Here is an 18086-nt window from a genome sequence, read left to right on the forward strand (position 1 = left end):
TTTATTTAACCTACAATCTGAGGTAGCAGTCCACCTCATAGGGTCATATCTCAGAAATGGCCACCTTCACTATTGCAACGGTACACAGTGTAATTAAACTAAATATATTAACAAGAACAGAAACTGTTTTCTACCCACTAATGGATAGGCTGTAACAAGATATACAGCTACTTGTGAAAGTTCTCAAAAAGTAAAAGGTCACAGAGAACTGGGTCTCCTTAATATTATATCAAACAAGACACAAAGTGGCCACAGCTTACCGTTCTTCCTCACCATGTCAGGACCAGAATATCTACAACAAAATATAAAAAAATTACAACATAAATATATATTAATTAACTCTAAATTTTTATCATGAAAGAGATTATTAATCACAAGCAAATAATGGTAGTCACATAAATTTTACAATTTCACCCAAAACCATTTCTTCAGTGATCTTACTTTCTGAGCAGGCAAGATTACTGGATTTCACAAATCTGAATTTAAATGCTTTTATGTAGGTTAGACTTAAGGTTCCTACTCAACTGCGTACTATTAAGTGCCAAGAATAAAACGATCTCTCAATGACATGGCTCTTAGATCTAACTTTTTTCACAATTTTCTGCAGCAAATTTTACATTGCTAAAAATAAATATGTTAACGTGGAAACCTTTTACCAATATTAATAAAGTACCACTTAACCAGGAAGTGAGTACAGACCGATTGATATTTAATACTCTTGCCACGAAGATGTCAACTGTGCCCCTCAAGCGTAATGACAGCACCAGAACCCAGAAAACAACAACATTCAATACATTCACCAACCAAATGTGGCGAAGTCCTTATCACCCCGCCTTTATATTTTGAGTTTCTGGTTCAAATTTTTACCAGGTTAACTGTTGTAACATCTTTTGTGGGTTTCCTCAGGGCCTTAAGCAAATGGTAGGTTAGTCATACATAAATCTTCTAAAAATTGGAAATATTAGTTACATGTAAAATATAATTTTCCTGCAAGTGTTTGTAGTATTTAAAAATGGGCAACTAATAAGCCCATACTTGATACTATCAAAATTCGCAATTCCAAATCTGAAACATTTATACATAACTAACTAGATGGATTACCGAACCCGAAGGTTCATCACCGAATTAACCAAAGCCCTCCCATAGATCCCGCCTGAGATTATCCTCCCATCTACGTCTCCCCAGAGGTCTCTTCCCCTCAGGCTTCCCAACCAATAACCGGTGCAAACCTCTTGTCCCATCCATGCGCGCTACATGCCCCGCCAATCTCATTCTTCTCGACTTAATCACCCTGACAATGTTGGGGGAGGAGTACAGATTTTTAAGCTCATCATCATGCAGTTTTCTCCATGCCCCATCGTCTTCTCTCCTAGGCCCAAATATCCTCCTCAACACTCGATTCTCAAACACCTGCAATCTGTGCTCCTCCCTCTGAGTGAGAGACCATGTTTCGCACCCACACAAAACAACAGGTAAGATTATTGTTTTGTGTACTTTAATCTTCAGCTTCTTAGAAATCAGACTTTTATATAAGAGATTAGAGCAAAGCGCTCTTTTCGGAGCGCATTCTCTAGAGTCCTTGTCTTTCCTTCTCGATAATTTCGCGTTTTTCGTCTATCGGTTTCTGTTGATATTTAATATTTCGTTTGTCAATGTAAGTCTTCCTTCGCTTTTCTTTATTTGTTGAATAGGTCTGATGTCTTAGTTCTTTACGTCGCTGTTCAGAGGCCAACTGTTCTTGGTAAGACAACTTTTTACGTCCAATCCCACCCTTGCAAATCTTCGTCTGTTTTTCTACGTGTGTCGTTAATATGGTCTCGTTTATCAATGTAAGTATTCTTTCGCTTTTCTTTATTTGTTAAGTAGGTCTGATGTTTTAGTTCTTTACTTCGCTGTTCAGAGGCCAACTGTTCTTGGTCAGTCAACTTTCTACCTTCAACCCCACCCTTGCAAATCTTCGTCTTAAAATCGATCATAAAGTCAGTTTTCATAAGAGTTTTCGTAATCGTAATATATCGAACGAGTATCAGTCTACCTTGTTGAAGTTGTTGCTGTTGGTACTTCAAGTAGTTGATAACGTCTTCTTTCACCTTTCTTCATTTCTTAAACAGTTCTGACGTTTTAGACAATGAAAGGAAGGTAGCTGAATGTAATGTAATATAACGAAATGAAATGTAATGTAATGAAACACAATTAAACAAACAAAATTATTTAGTCTACGACGCACTTTTTCTACAACCGATTCACAGCTCAACTCTTTCCGCAATGACGAAAGCCAACCAAACCAACCAAAGAAGCTAACTGAGGGCAGAGGCCTGCGCAAGCGCAAGCATCGTCCCTACCTAGGTGAAACCATTCCTGCGCACAAGACGCATTGCTGGAAATGGTAAACGGTCGTAATATAAGAACGGAAATTTTGCTAACGCTAACGGGGTTTCGTCGTGGCGGGAGCCTCGACCATTCAAACTGGGATTTGTTGCTGCTGATGGGAGGTTATCCTGTCAGGCAAGTTGTCGAAGGAATTTGGTTGGTTGGGTCTCTGGGGTATGAACCCAGAGAGGGAGGGGCCGTTTCGGCTGAAGGCCTCTGCGGCATGGGGGGAAGATCACTTCAGCTGATGGCCTCCATGATCGGGGGGAAGGGTGGCGGGCCGTGCCCCTATTAAGTTATACCCTGGCATTCGCCTTACAACTGAGGAAAGCACGGAAAACCTCAGTCAGGGTAGCCGAGTAGTCTAACCACTCGTTGTGCTGACTTGGCCGTCTTTTGGGGATGGCTTCGGCTGGCCTGCTGAACATCAGTCGCCCTCGGTTGCCCTTGGGTGAACTCTGGCAGCCCTCATTCGGCACGAGTGTCTTCCGAGTTGCCGAACTAAGGGGTTCCCCACACCAGCTAACCTCGAGTCAAACCTCTCAGTTAGTGCTCTGATGTGGTCGGCAAAGAAAGGGACCCCCAGATCCTCATGTATTTGCCTGTTACTAACGTACCAGGGCGCGTTAGTAACAATTCGAAGACACTTGGATTGCAGAACTTGCAGCTTCTGGACGTGGCTGTGGGCAGCTGACCTCCAGATCGGGCATGCGTAATCCATTATGGGACGGATGAGCTGCTTATAGAGTAGTACACCGTTCCTGATTGACAGGCCACTTCTCCTATTGATAAGCGGGCCTAGCACACCTAATCGTTGCGCTGCCTTCTTTCCCACTTGGTTGACGTGCGCCGACCAAGTAAGCCCGGCGTCAAGGGTGACCCCCAGATACTGTGCTGTTTTGACCCATTGGATCGGCTGTCCGAGGAACTGCACTGCTCGGGGCTGTTGGATGTGTCTTCTCGCGGAAATGAAGAGAACCGCGGTGCTCTTCGAGACGTTGATAGCAATCCTCCAGGCCCTGAGCCAGAGCTCAAGTCTACTGAGGTAGGTCTCCAGATACCTGACGAGAAGCGTTGGGCTACGGGACGTGACTACTAGAGCCGTGTCGTCCGCGTATTGTGCTAACTCGACGTGGCGGGACGGTGTGGGTATGTCGTTGACATACAGACTGAAGAGCACAGGGGAGAGAATTCCGCCCTGCACAACTCCAGCCCGCATGGTACGACGTGTGGACATGGCCGACTGGAAGGATGTCTGGAATGTCCGGTCAGCGAGGTAGGAAGAGATGGTTTTTACCAAGTACGACGGGAAGTTGAGGACGGTCAGTTTGTATAGGAGGCCTTGGACCCAGACTGTGTCGAAGGCTTTGGCCACGTCCAGGAAAACCGCGCCGGTTAGCCGCTTCTCATCAAGGTTTCTGTTGACCCTTTCGACGAGGCGAGCCAGCTGTAACGATGTGCTGTGTCTGGGTCGAAACCCAAACTGCTCGTCGCGCAGCAGCCCGCGTTCACTGACCTCGTGTAGGACCCTCGTTAGTAGGATTTTCTCGCAGAGTTTGCCGACCGTGTCGAGAAGACTGATGGGTCTATAGGAAGAAGGTAGCGTGGGGTCCTTCCCCGGCTTCAGTATGGACACCACTCGAGCGTGTTTCCATGCCGAGGGGAAGTGTTGCCTGCGAAGGACCGCGTTGAACACTTTCGTGAGAAAGGTTACCGCGCGTCGTGGGAGATGTTTCAGGACCCTGTTCGGTATACCGTTGGGGCCCGGAGCCTTGCCAAGCTTGAGTCCCTTGATGGCCTGGGCGACCTCCGATGGACTGGTTAATTTTGGTTCATTTACAGGGGCATACTCGTATGCTCGCATCGCCTCGTTAACCATGTCAATTGTAGTCAGGTCCGACGGGTAGTCTACCGGCTGGAACTGGACCTCAAGGCTGTCGGCTAGGGCTTCTGCCTTCTCGGGGTTCGAGAGAGCCAGTCCTCCCATCACTAAGAAGGGGGGCGACGGAGTGGGGACTCGCATCACACGCTTGGTCATTTTCCAAAGCGACTGGTCCTCGCAGTCCAAGGATTCGAGCGTGTCGCTCCACTGTTCGTTCCGCCACTCGTTGAGACGATAGGTCACCGACCTCTGGAGTCGATTGACCTGGGTCTTAAGAGCGGGGTCTCTTGTGACCTGCCATCGCCTCCTCAGCCGGTTCTTCAGGCGTATTTCATCTCGAATACTAGCGGGTAGAAGCGGTCGCCTGTCAATGCGGGGTCGAAGCTTGGGAGCGGACGCTGCTGTGGCTTCCAGGATAGCACTGGTCAGCTCCTCGACGCACTTGTCAATTTCTTCCTCGTCGTTTACCACGGGGTTCCCCGGTAGTCTGCTTTCGAGGCAAGCCTGGAATGCAGCCCAGTCCATTCTCGCGAAGTCCGGGCGATCAGGCAGGTTTTGAAAGGACGATCGGCACGTGGTGTCGACGAGGACGGGCAGGTGATCTGAGCTGAGTGCGGGGCAGACAGTCAGGTGCACCGGTAGGACGAAGTCCTTGATGAGGACAATATCAAGGACGTCAGGTGTGGCGTTGTGTGTGTAGGGAGCCGTGGTTGGAGAATCCGGCCCGTAGATGAAGCAGGAATTTCTGTTGGCGTAATCACGCAGGAGCGAGCCCCTAGTAGAGATAAGGCTAGAATTCCAGTCCGTGTGTTTCGCGTTGAGGTCACCAGCCAAGAGGACCGGGAAACCCCCGCTCAAGCACTCGGTCAGGTCCGACTCTATCCATGGCCGGGTGGGTGCGAGGTATGCCGCCACTAGCTTGACTTTCCTGGTTGCCAGTACCAGGTGAATGGCGGTTGCTTCTAGTTGTTGTAGACCCGATACCGGCACAGGGTAATGATCAATGCCCCTGCGGACAAGGATCGCTGTGCCACCCCCTAGCGTCGGGCGGTCCGTACGGTGGCAAACGTAGTTCGCGAACCTCAAGGCCCGACCCGACGTGAGGTGCGTCTCGTTCAGGAGGCAAACATCGACTCCGTAGTCACCGAGGAACTGCTCCAGCTCCAGCTTCCTGTCGCGGACACCGTCGGCGTTCCAGTAAGCCAGCCGCAAGGCCTTGCTACCGTGTCCTCTAGGCCGTGCAGTCATTGTCGGCCATGAAGAGGAGAACGGTTTTGAGGAGGGCTCGCGGACGAGACCCCCCGGGGGGGAGTGAATGGATCGCGGCGAGGAGACGTCGTGTCAACTCAATGCAGACCCGTGGTGAGAGGGTTTCCAGGATATCTGAGATGTCCTGGAGCGGTGATTGACCCTTGGGTGGGGTGGGGTCAGTCTTCTTGAGAGCAGGTGCTGTGGGATTTGCCACCGGCGCCACAGGACGAGCGGGCTTGGCACGGCCGCCCTTGGGGATAGTCTGCCGCTCAGTCTGTACAATGGCTCCAGTTGGCGTTGGGGCGGGGTTCTTCATAGCCGCAGCCTTGACGACGCGGCCACCACGGACCACGTGGTTCCACCCAGGGCCCAAGTTCTCCTGCTCGAGGGAAGGCTTAGCTAGCGCCGATTTGGGCGCTGGCAGGCGCGTGGAGACGTCGTCCTTTCGGCCGCGATCCCCTTTCGCACGCTGTGCAGCGGCCGTCTTGGCTTCCTTCCACTTACTGCAACCTCTATAGTTCGCAGTGTGGTTGCCTCCGCAGCTGCAGCACTTAAGTTGTTGCTTGGGGGTGGCACACGACCCGGATGGGTGAGCGTCCCCGCAGGCCACGCACCTGGGTGCATAACCGCAGTTCCGCTGCGTGTGCCCGAAGCGTTGGCACCGTTTACACTGCATGGGCCCCTTTGGTGCAACATATGTTTCTACCTTGACCCGCAGACCGCAGATCTCAGTAAGGGAACGCACTTTCGCCACGTCGGGGCCTCGTGCTATCGACACTATAAAGTGTGGCGTAAGGGGACGGTCACCGTCCTGGTCCATGGCCCGGCGCCTCGATCGCAGTTGCATGACCCCCTGCACAGCAATGTGCATGGCGGCCAGCTCCTCGCGTACCTCGGCCTCAGGCATGCGCACTCCCAGGTTTTTAATCAGCAGGCGCACGCACCGATCCTCAGGGAGGGAGAATGTGTGAAAACTCACACCCTCGCCCTCATCGAGGGACCGCAGGACCCTGACGGTGGCCCGGAACCCGTCGGCGGTCTCAGGCACAAGAGCCAGAAGGTCTCCCTTCATCTGCGCCACGATCCCGCAGGCCAACTCCGCGCGAATCCTATGCAGGAAGCTGCGTACGTCCTTCACCCCAGAGACGTACACCGGGGTTTTGTTACGGCGCTCCCCCGGAGCCGTTTTGTCCACTTGAGCGTTGGAAGAAGAAGCGGCGTCAGATGACACACCAGTGAGCGGCCCGGACAGGTCCCCAGTCACCTCCATCGAGGAAGAGGGTCCCGGCTGGGAGCCGGGTCCCTTGGCTGAGGGCTGCACTGTCCTGCTCATGGAAGCGGTGGATGATGTTGCTGCTACCGACGGTCCATCGGGCCGATGAACTTTTGCCGGTGCCGGCAGAGAAGGTGACTGGGCTCCGGACAGTGGCCCGGGCGTCGGGCGCCTGGATGCGGGTTCCAACGAACCGCTCGAATTGGACAAGTCCAACTCTTTGGCTTTCCTCTTGCCAGTGTTGGCTCGAGTAGGCCCTCCGACCACGGTCGTAGCTGCTGTATTTAATGCTGCTGCCACTGCTGCCCGCTGTCTTTGCTTTTCCGCCGCGATGGCGTCCAGGATCTGCTTCTGGACCTGTTGGAACACTTCAGGGAGGTGGGCCTTCAGAAAGGCCAGCTCACCTCCTTCCATGTCTCTCAAACTTTGTTCAATTGTAAGAGACCACGACGTCCACGTCACAGATTTCTCAAACTTTGTTCAATTGTAAGAGACCACGACGTCCTACTCAATGACGAAAGCGGATTGTTGACGACAATATATACTAATGCAACAATGCCGAGTAAACAGATGACGTAACAATTAGTTTCTTAGCTAACATAACCATTGTTGTCAATCCATATCAACAATGTGTAAACATGGACCGACAACAATGGTCAGTTTACTCGGCATTGTTGTGTTACATTATTGCCGTCAACAATCCACTTTCGTAACAAGATGGATGACATTGAAGATAACATTACATTACATTACTTCCATTTATGCAAATTGGGAGGTTAAGACATCAATTGGGTGCATTTCGGATACTGGGACAAGTTATCAATGTTCCAGTAGATGTTAATAATATGGCAACGCTACTACCTAGAGAATTGGACGATGATTACAGTTTCAACGTCCATATAAAGAGAAACTTGATTCACAAATCTACGTATCTGGTAGGAATAAAGTATAAAGGAAATATTTAGAATAAAGCCAATACATAAACTTCCTTTCCGTATAGACGTATTTACGTCAAAAAGGATTTAGGAGCCATCACCCTCAAAGTTACTCCCATATTAAACTTCAGTTACTCGCACCGACGTTGCTGAAAAGGCTTGCGGTAAATGTTACATTTCTCAACAGAACAAATTGTAAGATTTGAGGTTTCCACAACGGTGAGTATGAAGACTTCTGTCTTCTGGGTTGTTAACCGACGTTTCAGAGGTCATACTGCCTCCATCATCTGGGCGATGAATGGCTGGCAAGTTAGTGGTAAGAAACAGGCACAGTCATATACAAAGAAACAGAACACATGATATGGGAGAAACGTGTAGCACACTAACCAAACGAGGCAGATGATTCACTGGTTGCAAGCACCTTGAATAGAAATTCTGGGTCACTGGTGCCGGTACCAACTCTCTGGTATCAGCACCTGAAGGTCGACACCTCCAATCATAAAACCCACCACTGTACACAATCCTAATCTAGTTGTATCCACCACTCATCTTTAAAATCTATCACCACACCTCTCCACCTGTTTCTTTATATTTCAAGTGGCCGATTTTAAATCAGTTTCCCAACAAAAATTCTGTATTTATGTCCTGTCCCTCACATCCAAACTATATATCTGACCCATCCCAACCTGCTACATTTCATTACTGAATGAGTGTATATCATGAAGTTCCCCAAACTATTTCCAAAATTTGTTATATTCATACTTTTAACATGAATCTTACTTCTATTTGTCATAGCTATTAATGCACATTTAAATTTTGAAACAGTTTCAAATGACTGTATATAATTCTCCATTGCTAACATTACTTGTGTTTCTATGAAATAAATCTATGGTTATAGGCATTCTGATTATGATCTGCAATCACTTTACCTGTTTCTCAAGACTTCCGCTCTCCTCTATTGTTGACAACATGTCGCTATCATCTTCTTGTGCACCAAACATTTCCTCACATTCTCTAATCTTGGACATCAATTCTGAAAAATTTCATCACTGAGTTTCTGTTCCTGCTCATACAGAAAACGTTCCTCTTCCAGGTTGTTTGCCCGATAGTCCTCACATTTTTCATACTCCTGCAACAGAAACAAAGAAAGATTCAACACTCACATACCAAATATCACATTTACATGGTTAGTGATCCTGCATTGAATTTTGGGGGTTCTGAGTTCATATATTGATTCAGAGATCAGGTATCCTGACATGTTTCATGTTTCTCTCCTGTCCTTGCATGTAAGTGGCAGGATAGTTCTGTAAAATAAGTCATGAATACTTCATGCAATTACAAATTCCTTCCATGTTCCTTCCGATTCATCATTCACAATATCATCCTCTCACATAACCTCAATAATTTAAACAGTTAAAAAAGCATTGTTAGCCTTTGCTGTCCTTGTGTTACTTCATACACAGTCCAGATGGACGTGCATTGCACTTGCATATTGCTGAACTGTTAACCATAAAGTCCAGCTGATAGGCCCTTAATGTGGGACTTTAAACCACCTTTTCCCATATTATAATGTTTAATCAGTCTATAAGGCCTTTCATTTCTACTACAAAGTGCAGCTGGAGGAAAAAACAATAACATCAGAGAAATTGTCTCTAAATACAAGGGCCATCATATTTTTTTAATTAATCATCCATTTGAGAAATTCCACTCTTTCAGACTCTTGTATGCAGATGTTTGATACAAAAGTACAATTAAATTTCAAAGCTTGAAAATACATAAATCTCCACTGCACCAATATCAAGATAAAGTGCATATTCTGCATGAAAATAACACATATAACAAAAACCAGGCACTATAAATTTTATAAATCAAAAACCAGATTCTATTTAACAGGTTCTGTGTTAAAATATAACTGCAAATAAACAATTTATTTGCAAAAGCACATACTTTAGAAATATTCTTGTTTCATAAATTATACAAGGTTCTTACACAAAATACGAATTGGTATGTTAGCACTTACACTGGTTGTTTTGATGACCTGCCATCTTTAATAAGATGTCATTCATCTTGGTATGGACTCAATTACAGATCTAACATAATGTTCAAATGAAGCAACTTCACTGCTAACTCACCTTACACTGGCTTCCATTTGTTACTAATGACTTGTTATTTGAGATGGATAACAGTGTGGTTGATTTGCATAACAGAGACTTAGAGAGGGTTTCATATACTTTGATGGCCACCTGATGTAATCTTACTTGTTTACAGCTAAGAATGCAGCAGCAAGTTATATTACTTATCATGGGGGATGGAACATCTCTTGGTCATTCTACTATAATACAACCAGTGCACAAGGCTTGAACAACTCCTATCATCACTGTGGATCACCATGACACATCTACTCATGAGCAAGTCATCACTCTTGTTGAAGAAGGTGGGTTAAATGCTATCACTGCAGGTGGACGAATGGTGTCCCAGGGTCCACAACAAGAGCAATGCTACAGAAATACTGACAGATGGGCAAGTTAAGAGGTGCAAAGAAATTGGGTTATAGCACGTATCAAGTCCAGTCTGTGATGCTGCATCAGCAGCCAAACCTCAAAGAACCCTTTTGCCAGTGCAAGGGAGCTTAAGGCTGCTATCAGCTGTCTTGGACATAAATGTACAGCTATATTGAGACTAAGAGAAGATGGTCTCACATTACGACACTATGCAGTGAAGGGTGTGCTTACCACTAAACTTAAACTATTACATGTAGCGTGGGCTGAGAACAGCGTGGATCACAAGTGGGCCATTCCCCCATTCATGATTCTCATGCGATTCAAGAAAGGCTATCACAGCAGGCTGAAGTCAAACTCACTGAATGGCCACTACAAGTGCCTGACCAAGGATAAGTGAGGTTAAGTAGAACTGGCGTGTGGTGAAGAAAACCATGCAGGAAATGTTGCCTGATGTCCCTCCAAGAATAAGAATGAAATGCTCTCTGGACTTGTGTCAGAGTCTTGGGATGACATTGCCTCATTTGAATGTTATGTCTGTTGTCTAACTGAGTCTTTTCAAGATGACCGAAAACTGCAGATGAAGCTCAGGGATTCTAGACAAATTATTAAAGATGCCTTGTCTTCAAAATGACCCTTTCGAAGATTAACATACTAATGCATATCTTGTGTGACTGGTACACATAACAAAACAAAAATGCCCCTAAGGTATGTGTTTTGCAAATAAATCTTTTTATCTGCAGTCAGAATCAAATGTGGAACCTTTAAATCAAAATGCCAATAAAGAAACAATCCTGGAAAAATAAAAGAAATACCTTCTTCCTTCACACTTCTAGCCACACCAATGCAGCACAAATAATACAGTGGTAATAACTTTTTACTTGTTAACAAAAGTTGCTGGCCTGCACATGCTTTACAGAAAGACAACGATTAAACATTCGGCTTTTAATACCATTATCTATATAGTTTATTATCTATTTCCAATTGCTCTCGGTATATGAACCACACAGAAATTTTGAAACACAGTTTATAAGGCAACATATTTACCATTTAAACCTATGCAAAAATGGTCTAAGGATGGATACAGATTTCAGACTCCAAAATATCATGTTTTAATTATATTACAAAGATGGATAATGTCCAGGATGCTTATTTAAATAATACACTCCCAAACCATCAGATTTTAAGGATCTGGTGTGACTGGATACCTTTAACATACCCTATGTACGCATGCCCGGAATCAGTATTAATGGATGGACTCTTGCCAATGGGAGCTAGTGGGAGGAGTAAAGCAATAGCTTCAGGAGTAAAGAAACCAGCACACTGTACACGTACGTGGATGACAAATATTTTGCATGGTCTCATGGAATAGAAGAGCTCTAGGAGCTTCTAAAACATATAAACTACATACATTTAAATATTAGGTTCATCATGGAGATTGAGCAGAACTAGTCACTTCCATTCTTAGATGTCACAATAAGCAAGAAGCCAGATTGTTCACTTGGACATAATGTGTACAGAAAACCTACACACACAGATCTACACCTACATGTAGTCTAAACATCATCCAGCCTAAAATGGGGCAGTAGTAACTACACTTATCCAGCGTGTGAGAACAACCTCTGATGCTGGAAGCTTTCAGGGCAAAATTCAACACATACAGAAGGACTTACAGCAAAATGGATATAGTAAGCATGACATCAATCACACCCTACATTTGAAGCACAAACTACAGCTGCAGCAGGAGTACCCAACTGGTGTATCACAAAGGCAATCTGTCAAAAATAAGTTCAGCTAAATACAATATCACGATCAAACATATTACAGCCAAGTACAACATTCAATTGAGGTCCGAAGATACTCAATCCCCTGCAGATGTGACAAAATATTTGCATGTCAGCGTGGTAGAATCACTGTGACCAAAATCAAACAGAATATGGGACACATATGTCTCAGCCACACAGACCACTATAGTAGACCACAGCATCTCTACACTGGAAAAGCAACAGGGCATGTGGACCACAATACAAATCCAACTGCACCCCAGTAATTTCAGTAGTATCAGAGATATCACCCTGAGGCGGGAACACATCCTGTGCCAAGCAGCCCAGTGCAATGCCAAAGAAAAGCAAAGAAAGTACTTGACTGCACCTATTGTCTCTTACTGACCAGTGCCCAGCCACGAATACTGGTTCTGGGCAGATATATATATATATATATATATAGGGAGCTTTTAAGGTACCCAGTCACAACAGGTCCTTGATTACGTGGAGGGTTCCCAAAAACGTGGATTTCTTTAGACCAATCGATACAGTTGCTGGCCAGAGAGGGTTTTCTTGAGTTCAGTTGCCGCTAAAGCTTCAAATCATATATTTAAGTTATAATCTTGAAAAATTTAGAGTCGATTAAGTTTGGAGACTTCTCGCTACAATTCATTCCAGCAAATTTTCTTTTGCTGTCTCCTGTCTATAAATATAGAATATTAAAAGTATTAGAAATTGGTCTTACGGTCCACGACTGTAATCCTGAGACTTGCAAGGAATGCAGGAAGTCGGTAGCGTTAAAGGCAAACGCTATCTCTCCTCCTTCACCCCACTTCCTCACCCCACAAGTCACAAGATTACAGTCGTGGACTGTATGGGCGAGAGACTTGTCTCTTACATTAAGAAACTAGCACAGGTTTAGGGTCTTTATGAACAGGTTGCTGAAGAGAACACTTGGACCTAAGAGAAAGAAATATTAGGTTGGAGAAAACTCATCACGAGAGCCTTCCTAACTCATACCCTTCATCAAAAATTGTTTCTGATGAAATCAAAAAAGAAGATATGGCTAGGGGAATAGAGGATGCATGGGAAAGACAAAAATGCTCACAATCTTTTAGTTACAATACCTGAAGTGAAGAGAACATACGAAACCTAGATATAAACAGATGGACAATATTAAAATGCATCTTACCATTACAGGGTGTGAAGATTTGTACTGGATTCATGTGGGTGAAGGCAGGATATGTTAATGTAGCAATGAATCTTTTGGTGCTGTAGAAGAATAAAATTCCTTCACTGCCTGAGGAATTATTAGTTACTAAAAAGAACTCTGCTCCATGTTAATTAAATATAAGGAAGATTTTTCACTGTGCACAGTGCCGATAAGAGCTACACATTCTGCGCTGCAGGAAAAATGGATTAATTAATAGTGAGACCAAAACAGACCGTTATGAAAATGGGGCAATTCTAAATACTCAATAATCTGGACGTCCAGGTAATTTGTGGAGGTGTGAAAATTTCTGAGGAAAAGACGTCTGGGATGGGAGAGGCAGCAGGTGTGGCCTACTTTAAGGTGTTATCCTGGAATTTCCTAGGACTGAGGAATATTATGAACAAGATGATGTAGGATGATTCTAAGTCATGAAACGGAAAGGACACTAGTATGTCACTCAGGCTCTCATTCATTGGTCAGTGTTTTAAACTTACTGCAAGGAACGTTCACCTAACAAAATCCATTAAAAGTTACATTTGTTGTTGTGAAATGCTAAACTGTAGACATTGGGATGTTTTAAGAATAAGTTAAAATTATGAAACACTTCACGATCTTGCGCGTAATCCTTGTGCAGGGGCCACGCTAATCTTCCCCATATTACTGCAATGTTACACGATATAGTGACGGAGTGACTGCCACTCGAGCTACTGCCATTGGATAATTTAATCTACATATTTAGGAAACTGGAAGATTAAATGTTTCACTGCTTCAGAGAGAAGACGACAGATGACTGATTTCGTTCTCAATAATTTTGTGAAAAAGTATTCTGTACTTTTCCCCTACAGAATATCCCATTTGAGATTTTACCCTCTTAATTTCTGTGAGTTGTGTCACTGAAGTGACAACACTTTGTCGTGACCATTTTTGGGTGACTGAAATTCTCTTATTTTGTGAATGTACGTAATCTATACTCACATATGAGCCGGGATAGCTCAGTCAGTATACTGTAGATAAGCAAAATTTCAGGTTAGGTTTCGGCATGACCAAATGGACCATTCCCTTGTCAGCCTCCTTGAAAAGAGAGATCTACCATTCCATTGCCTACTCCAGAACATAGAAACATGTGTCCCGCAGGCCGCATGCGGCCCCCGGAAGCATTTTCCCTGGCGCAGGGGTTATGGGGGCCTTGAAAAATTATTTTTAAAATTAATCAAGTATAATAAAACTCGAAGTTATTTTTAAGTAAAGGAAAATGAAATTTCAATTCTTTCTCATTATTTTTACATTTATATATTTCTGATAAAGAACACATTTAATATTAATTATTCACTTTTTAAATTTATGATTGAATGTAACCAAATTATAAGTTAGAGTAATTTTTCTCAACTACCAACAATGTGTAAATATGGACCAACCAACCAACCAAAGAAGCTAACTGAGGGCGGAGGCCTGCGCAAGCGCAAGCATCGTCCCTACCTAGGTGAAACCATTCCTGCGCACAAGACGCATTGCTGGAAATGGTAAACGGTCTTAATATAAGAACGGAAATTTTGCTAACGCTAACGGGGTTTCGTCATGGCGGGAGCCTCGACCATTCAAACTCGGATCTGTTGCTGCTGATGGGAGGTTATCCCGTCAGGCAAGTTGTCGAAGGAATTTGGTTGGTTGGGTCTCTGGGGTATGAACCCAGAGAGGGAGGGGCCGTTTCGGCTGAAGGCCTCTTCGGCATGGGGGGAAGATCACTTCCTGTAAATATGGAACAACCAACCAACCAACCAAAGAAGCTAACTGAGGGCGGAGGCCTGCGCAAGCGCAAGCATCGTCCCTACCTAGGTGAAACCATTCCTGCGCACAAGACGCATTGCTGGAAATGGTAAACGGTCTTAATATAAGAACGGAAATTTTGCTAACGCTAACGGGGTTTCGTCATGGCGGGAGCCTCGACCATTCAAACTCGGATCTGTTGCTGCTGATGGGAGGTTATCCCGTCAGGCAAGTTGTCGAAGGAATTTGGTTGGTTGGGTCTCTGGGGTATGAACCCAGAGAGGGAGGGGCCGTTTCGGTTGAAGGCCTCTTCGGCATGGGGGGAAGATCACTTCCTGTAAATATGGAACAACCAACCAAAGAAGCTAACTGAGGGCAGAGGCCTGCGCAAGCGCAAGCATCGTCCCTACCTAGGTGAAACCATTCCTGCGCACAAGACGCATTGCTGGAAATGGTAAACGGTCGTAATATAAGAACGGAAATTTTGCTAACGCTAACGGGGTTTCGTCGTGGCGGGAGCCTCGACCATTCAAACTGGGATCTGTTGCTGCTGATGGGAGGTTATCCCGTCAGGCAAGTTGTCGAAGGAATTTGGTTGGTTGGGTCTCTGGGGTATGAACCCAGAGAGGGAGGGGCCGTTTCGGCTGAAGGCCTCTGCGGCATGGGGGGAAGATCACTTCAGCTGATGGCCTCCATGATCGGGGGGAAGGGTGGCGGGCCGTGCCCCTATTAAGTTATACCCTGGCATTCGCCTTACAACTGAGGAAAGCACGGAAAACCTCAGTCAGGGTAGCCGAGTAGTCTAACCACTCGTTGTGCTGACTTGGCCGTCTTTCGGGGACGGCCTCGGCTGGCCTGCTGAACATCAGTCGCCCTCGGTTGCCCTTATGCGACCTCTGGCAGCCCTCATTCGGCACGAGTGCCTTCCGAGTTGCCGAACTAAGGGGTTCCCCACACCAGCTAACCTCGAGTCAAACCTCTCGGTCAGTGCTCTGATGTGGTCGGCAAAGAAAGGGACCCCCAGATCCTCATGTATTTGCCTGTTACTAACGTACCAGGGCGCGTTAGTAACAATGCGAAGACACTTGGATTGCAGAACTTGCAGCTTCCGGACGTGGGTGCGGGCAGCTGACCTCCAGATCGGGCATGCGTAATCCATTATGGGACGGATGAGCTGCTTATAGAGTAGTACACCGTTCCTGATTGACAGGCCACTTCTCCTATTGATAAGCGGGCCTAGCACACCTAATCGTTGCGCCGCCTTCTTTCCCACTTGGTTGACGTGCGCCGACCAAGTAAGCCCGGCGTCAAGGGAGACCCCCAGATACTGCGCTGTTTTGACCCATTGGATCGGCTGTCCGAGGAAAATATGGAAACCAACCAACCAACCAAAGAAGCTAACTGAGGGCAGAGGCCTGCGCAAGCGCAAGCATCGTCCCTACCTAGGTGAAACCATTCCTGCGCACAAGACGCATTGCTGGAAATGGTAAACGGTCGTAATATAAGAACGGAAATTTTGCTAACGCTAACGGGGTTTCGTCGTGGCGGGAGCCTCGACCATTCAAACTGGGATTTGTTGCTGCTGATGGGAGGTTATCCTGTCAGGCAAGTTGTCGAAGGAATTTGGTTGGTTGGGTCTCTGGGGTATGAACCCAGAGAGGGAGGGGCCGTTTCGGCTGAAGGCCTCTGCGGCATGGGGGGAAGATCACTTCAGCTGATGGCCTCCATGATCGGGGGGAAGGGTGGCGGGCCGTGCCCCTATTAAGTTATACCCTGGCATTCGCCTTACAACTGAGGAAAGCACGAAAAACCTCAGTCAGGGTAGCCGAGTAGTCTAACCACTCGTTGTGCTGACTTGGCCGTCTTTTGGGGATGGCTTCGGCTGGCCTGCTGAACATCAGTCGCCCTCGGTTGCCCTTGGGTGAACTCTGGCAGCCCTCATTCGGCACGAGTGTCTTCCGAGTTGCCGAACTAAGGGGTTCCCCACACCAGCTAACCTCGAGTCAAACCTCTCAGTTAGTGCTCTGATGTGGTCGGCAAAGAAAGGGACCCCCAGATCCTCATGTATTTGCCTGTTACTAACGTACCAGGGCGCGTTAGTAACAATTCGAAGACACTTGGATTGCAGAACTTGCAGCTTCTGGACGTGGCTGTGGGCAGCTGACCTCCAGATCGGGCATGCGTAATCCATTATGGGACGGATGAGCTGCTTATAGAGTAGTACACCGTTCCTGATTGACAGGCCACTTCTCCTATTGATAAGCGGGCCTAGCACACCTAATCGTTGCGCTGCCTTCTTTCCCACTTGGTTGACGTGCGCCGACCAAGTAAGCCCGGCGTCAAGGGTGACCCCCAGATACTGTGCTGTTTTGACCCATTGGATCGGCTGTCCGAGGAACTGCACTGCTCGGGGCTGTTGGATGTGTCTTCTCGCGGAAATGAAGAGAACCGCGGTGCTCTTCGAGACGTTGATAGCAATCCTCCAGGCCCTGAGCCAGAGCTCAAGTCTACTGAGGTAGGTCTCCAGATACCTGACGAGAAGCGTTGGGCTACGGGACGTGACTACTAGAGCCGTGTCGTCCGCGTATTGTGCTAACTCGACGTGGCGGGACGGTGTGGGTATGTCGTTGACATACAGACTGAAGAGCACAGGGGAGAGAATTCCGCCCTGCAATGAAAACCAACCAAACCAACCAAAAAAGCTAACTGAGGGCGGAGGCCTGCGCAAGCGCAAGCATCGTCCCTACCTAGGTGAAACCATTCCTGCGCACAAGGCGCATTGCTGGAAATGGTAAACAGTCTTAATATAAGAAACGGAAATTTTGCTATCGCTAACAGGGTTACGTCGTGGCTGGAGCCTCGACCATTCAAACTGGGATCCGTTGCTGCTGATGGGAGGTCATCCCGTCAGGCAAGTTGTCCAAAGGAATTTGGTTGGTTGGATCTCCGGGGTTTGAACCCAGAGAGGGAGGGGCCGTTTCGGCTGAAGGCCGCTGCGGCATGGGGGGAAGATCACTTCAGCTGATGGCCTCCGTGATCGGGGTGGGGGTGGCGGGCCGTGCCCCTATTAAGTTATACCCTGGCATTCGCCTTACAACTGAGGAAAAGCACGGAAAACCTCAGTCAGGGTAGCCGAG

At 46.6% G+C, this 18086-nt stretch overlaps 1 protein-coding gene and 1 non-coding gene across 8 annotated transcripts in view; both read right to left on the reverse strand.

Annotated features, from left to right (window-relative positions):
* LOC147871391 (protein argonaute-2-like) overlaps positions 1–18086 on the reverse strand; it is a 61810-nt gene that overhangs the window by 22839 nt on the left and 20885 nt on the right. For 2 of the 7 annotated variants that reach the window (XM_087361375.1, XM_087361374.1), the window contains exons 1-2: positions 2036–2160; positions 260–292 (exon numbers count right to left, since the gene is read on the reverse strand). In XM_087361375.1, the coding sequence (XP_087217501.1) occupies positions 260–292; positions 2036–2100 (98 nt within the window). In that variant the 5' untranslated portion in view covers positions 2101–2160. Of the gene's footprint in view, positions 1–259; positions 293–2035; positions 2161–8640; positions 8841–13164; positions 14138–18086 lie in introns of those variants that run through there. The other 5 variants (XM_087361376.1, XM_087361377.1, XM_087361379.1 and 2 more) reach the window with 5 other exon arrangements.
* Positions 13775–13881, reverse strand: LOC147871392 (U6 spliceosomal RNA). The gene has a single exon (XR_015532433.1). It is a non-coding gene; the product is annotated as a U6 spliceosomal RNA (small nuclear RNA).

This window comes from Zootermopsis nevadensis, unplaced genomic scaffold, assembly GCF_977971745.1.
Source record: "Zootermopsis nevadensis isolate Lab colony 2312 unplaced genomic scaffold, Znev_1.0 Znev_ptg000057l, whole genome shotgun sequence".
In the NCBI taxonomy this organism is placed as follows: Eukaryota; Metazoa; Arthropoda; class Insecta; order Blattodea; family Termopsidae; genus Zootermopsis; species Zootermopsis nevadensis.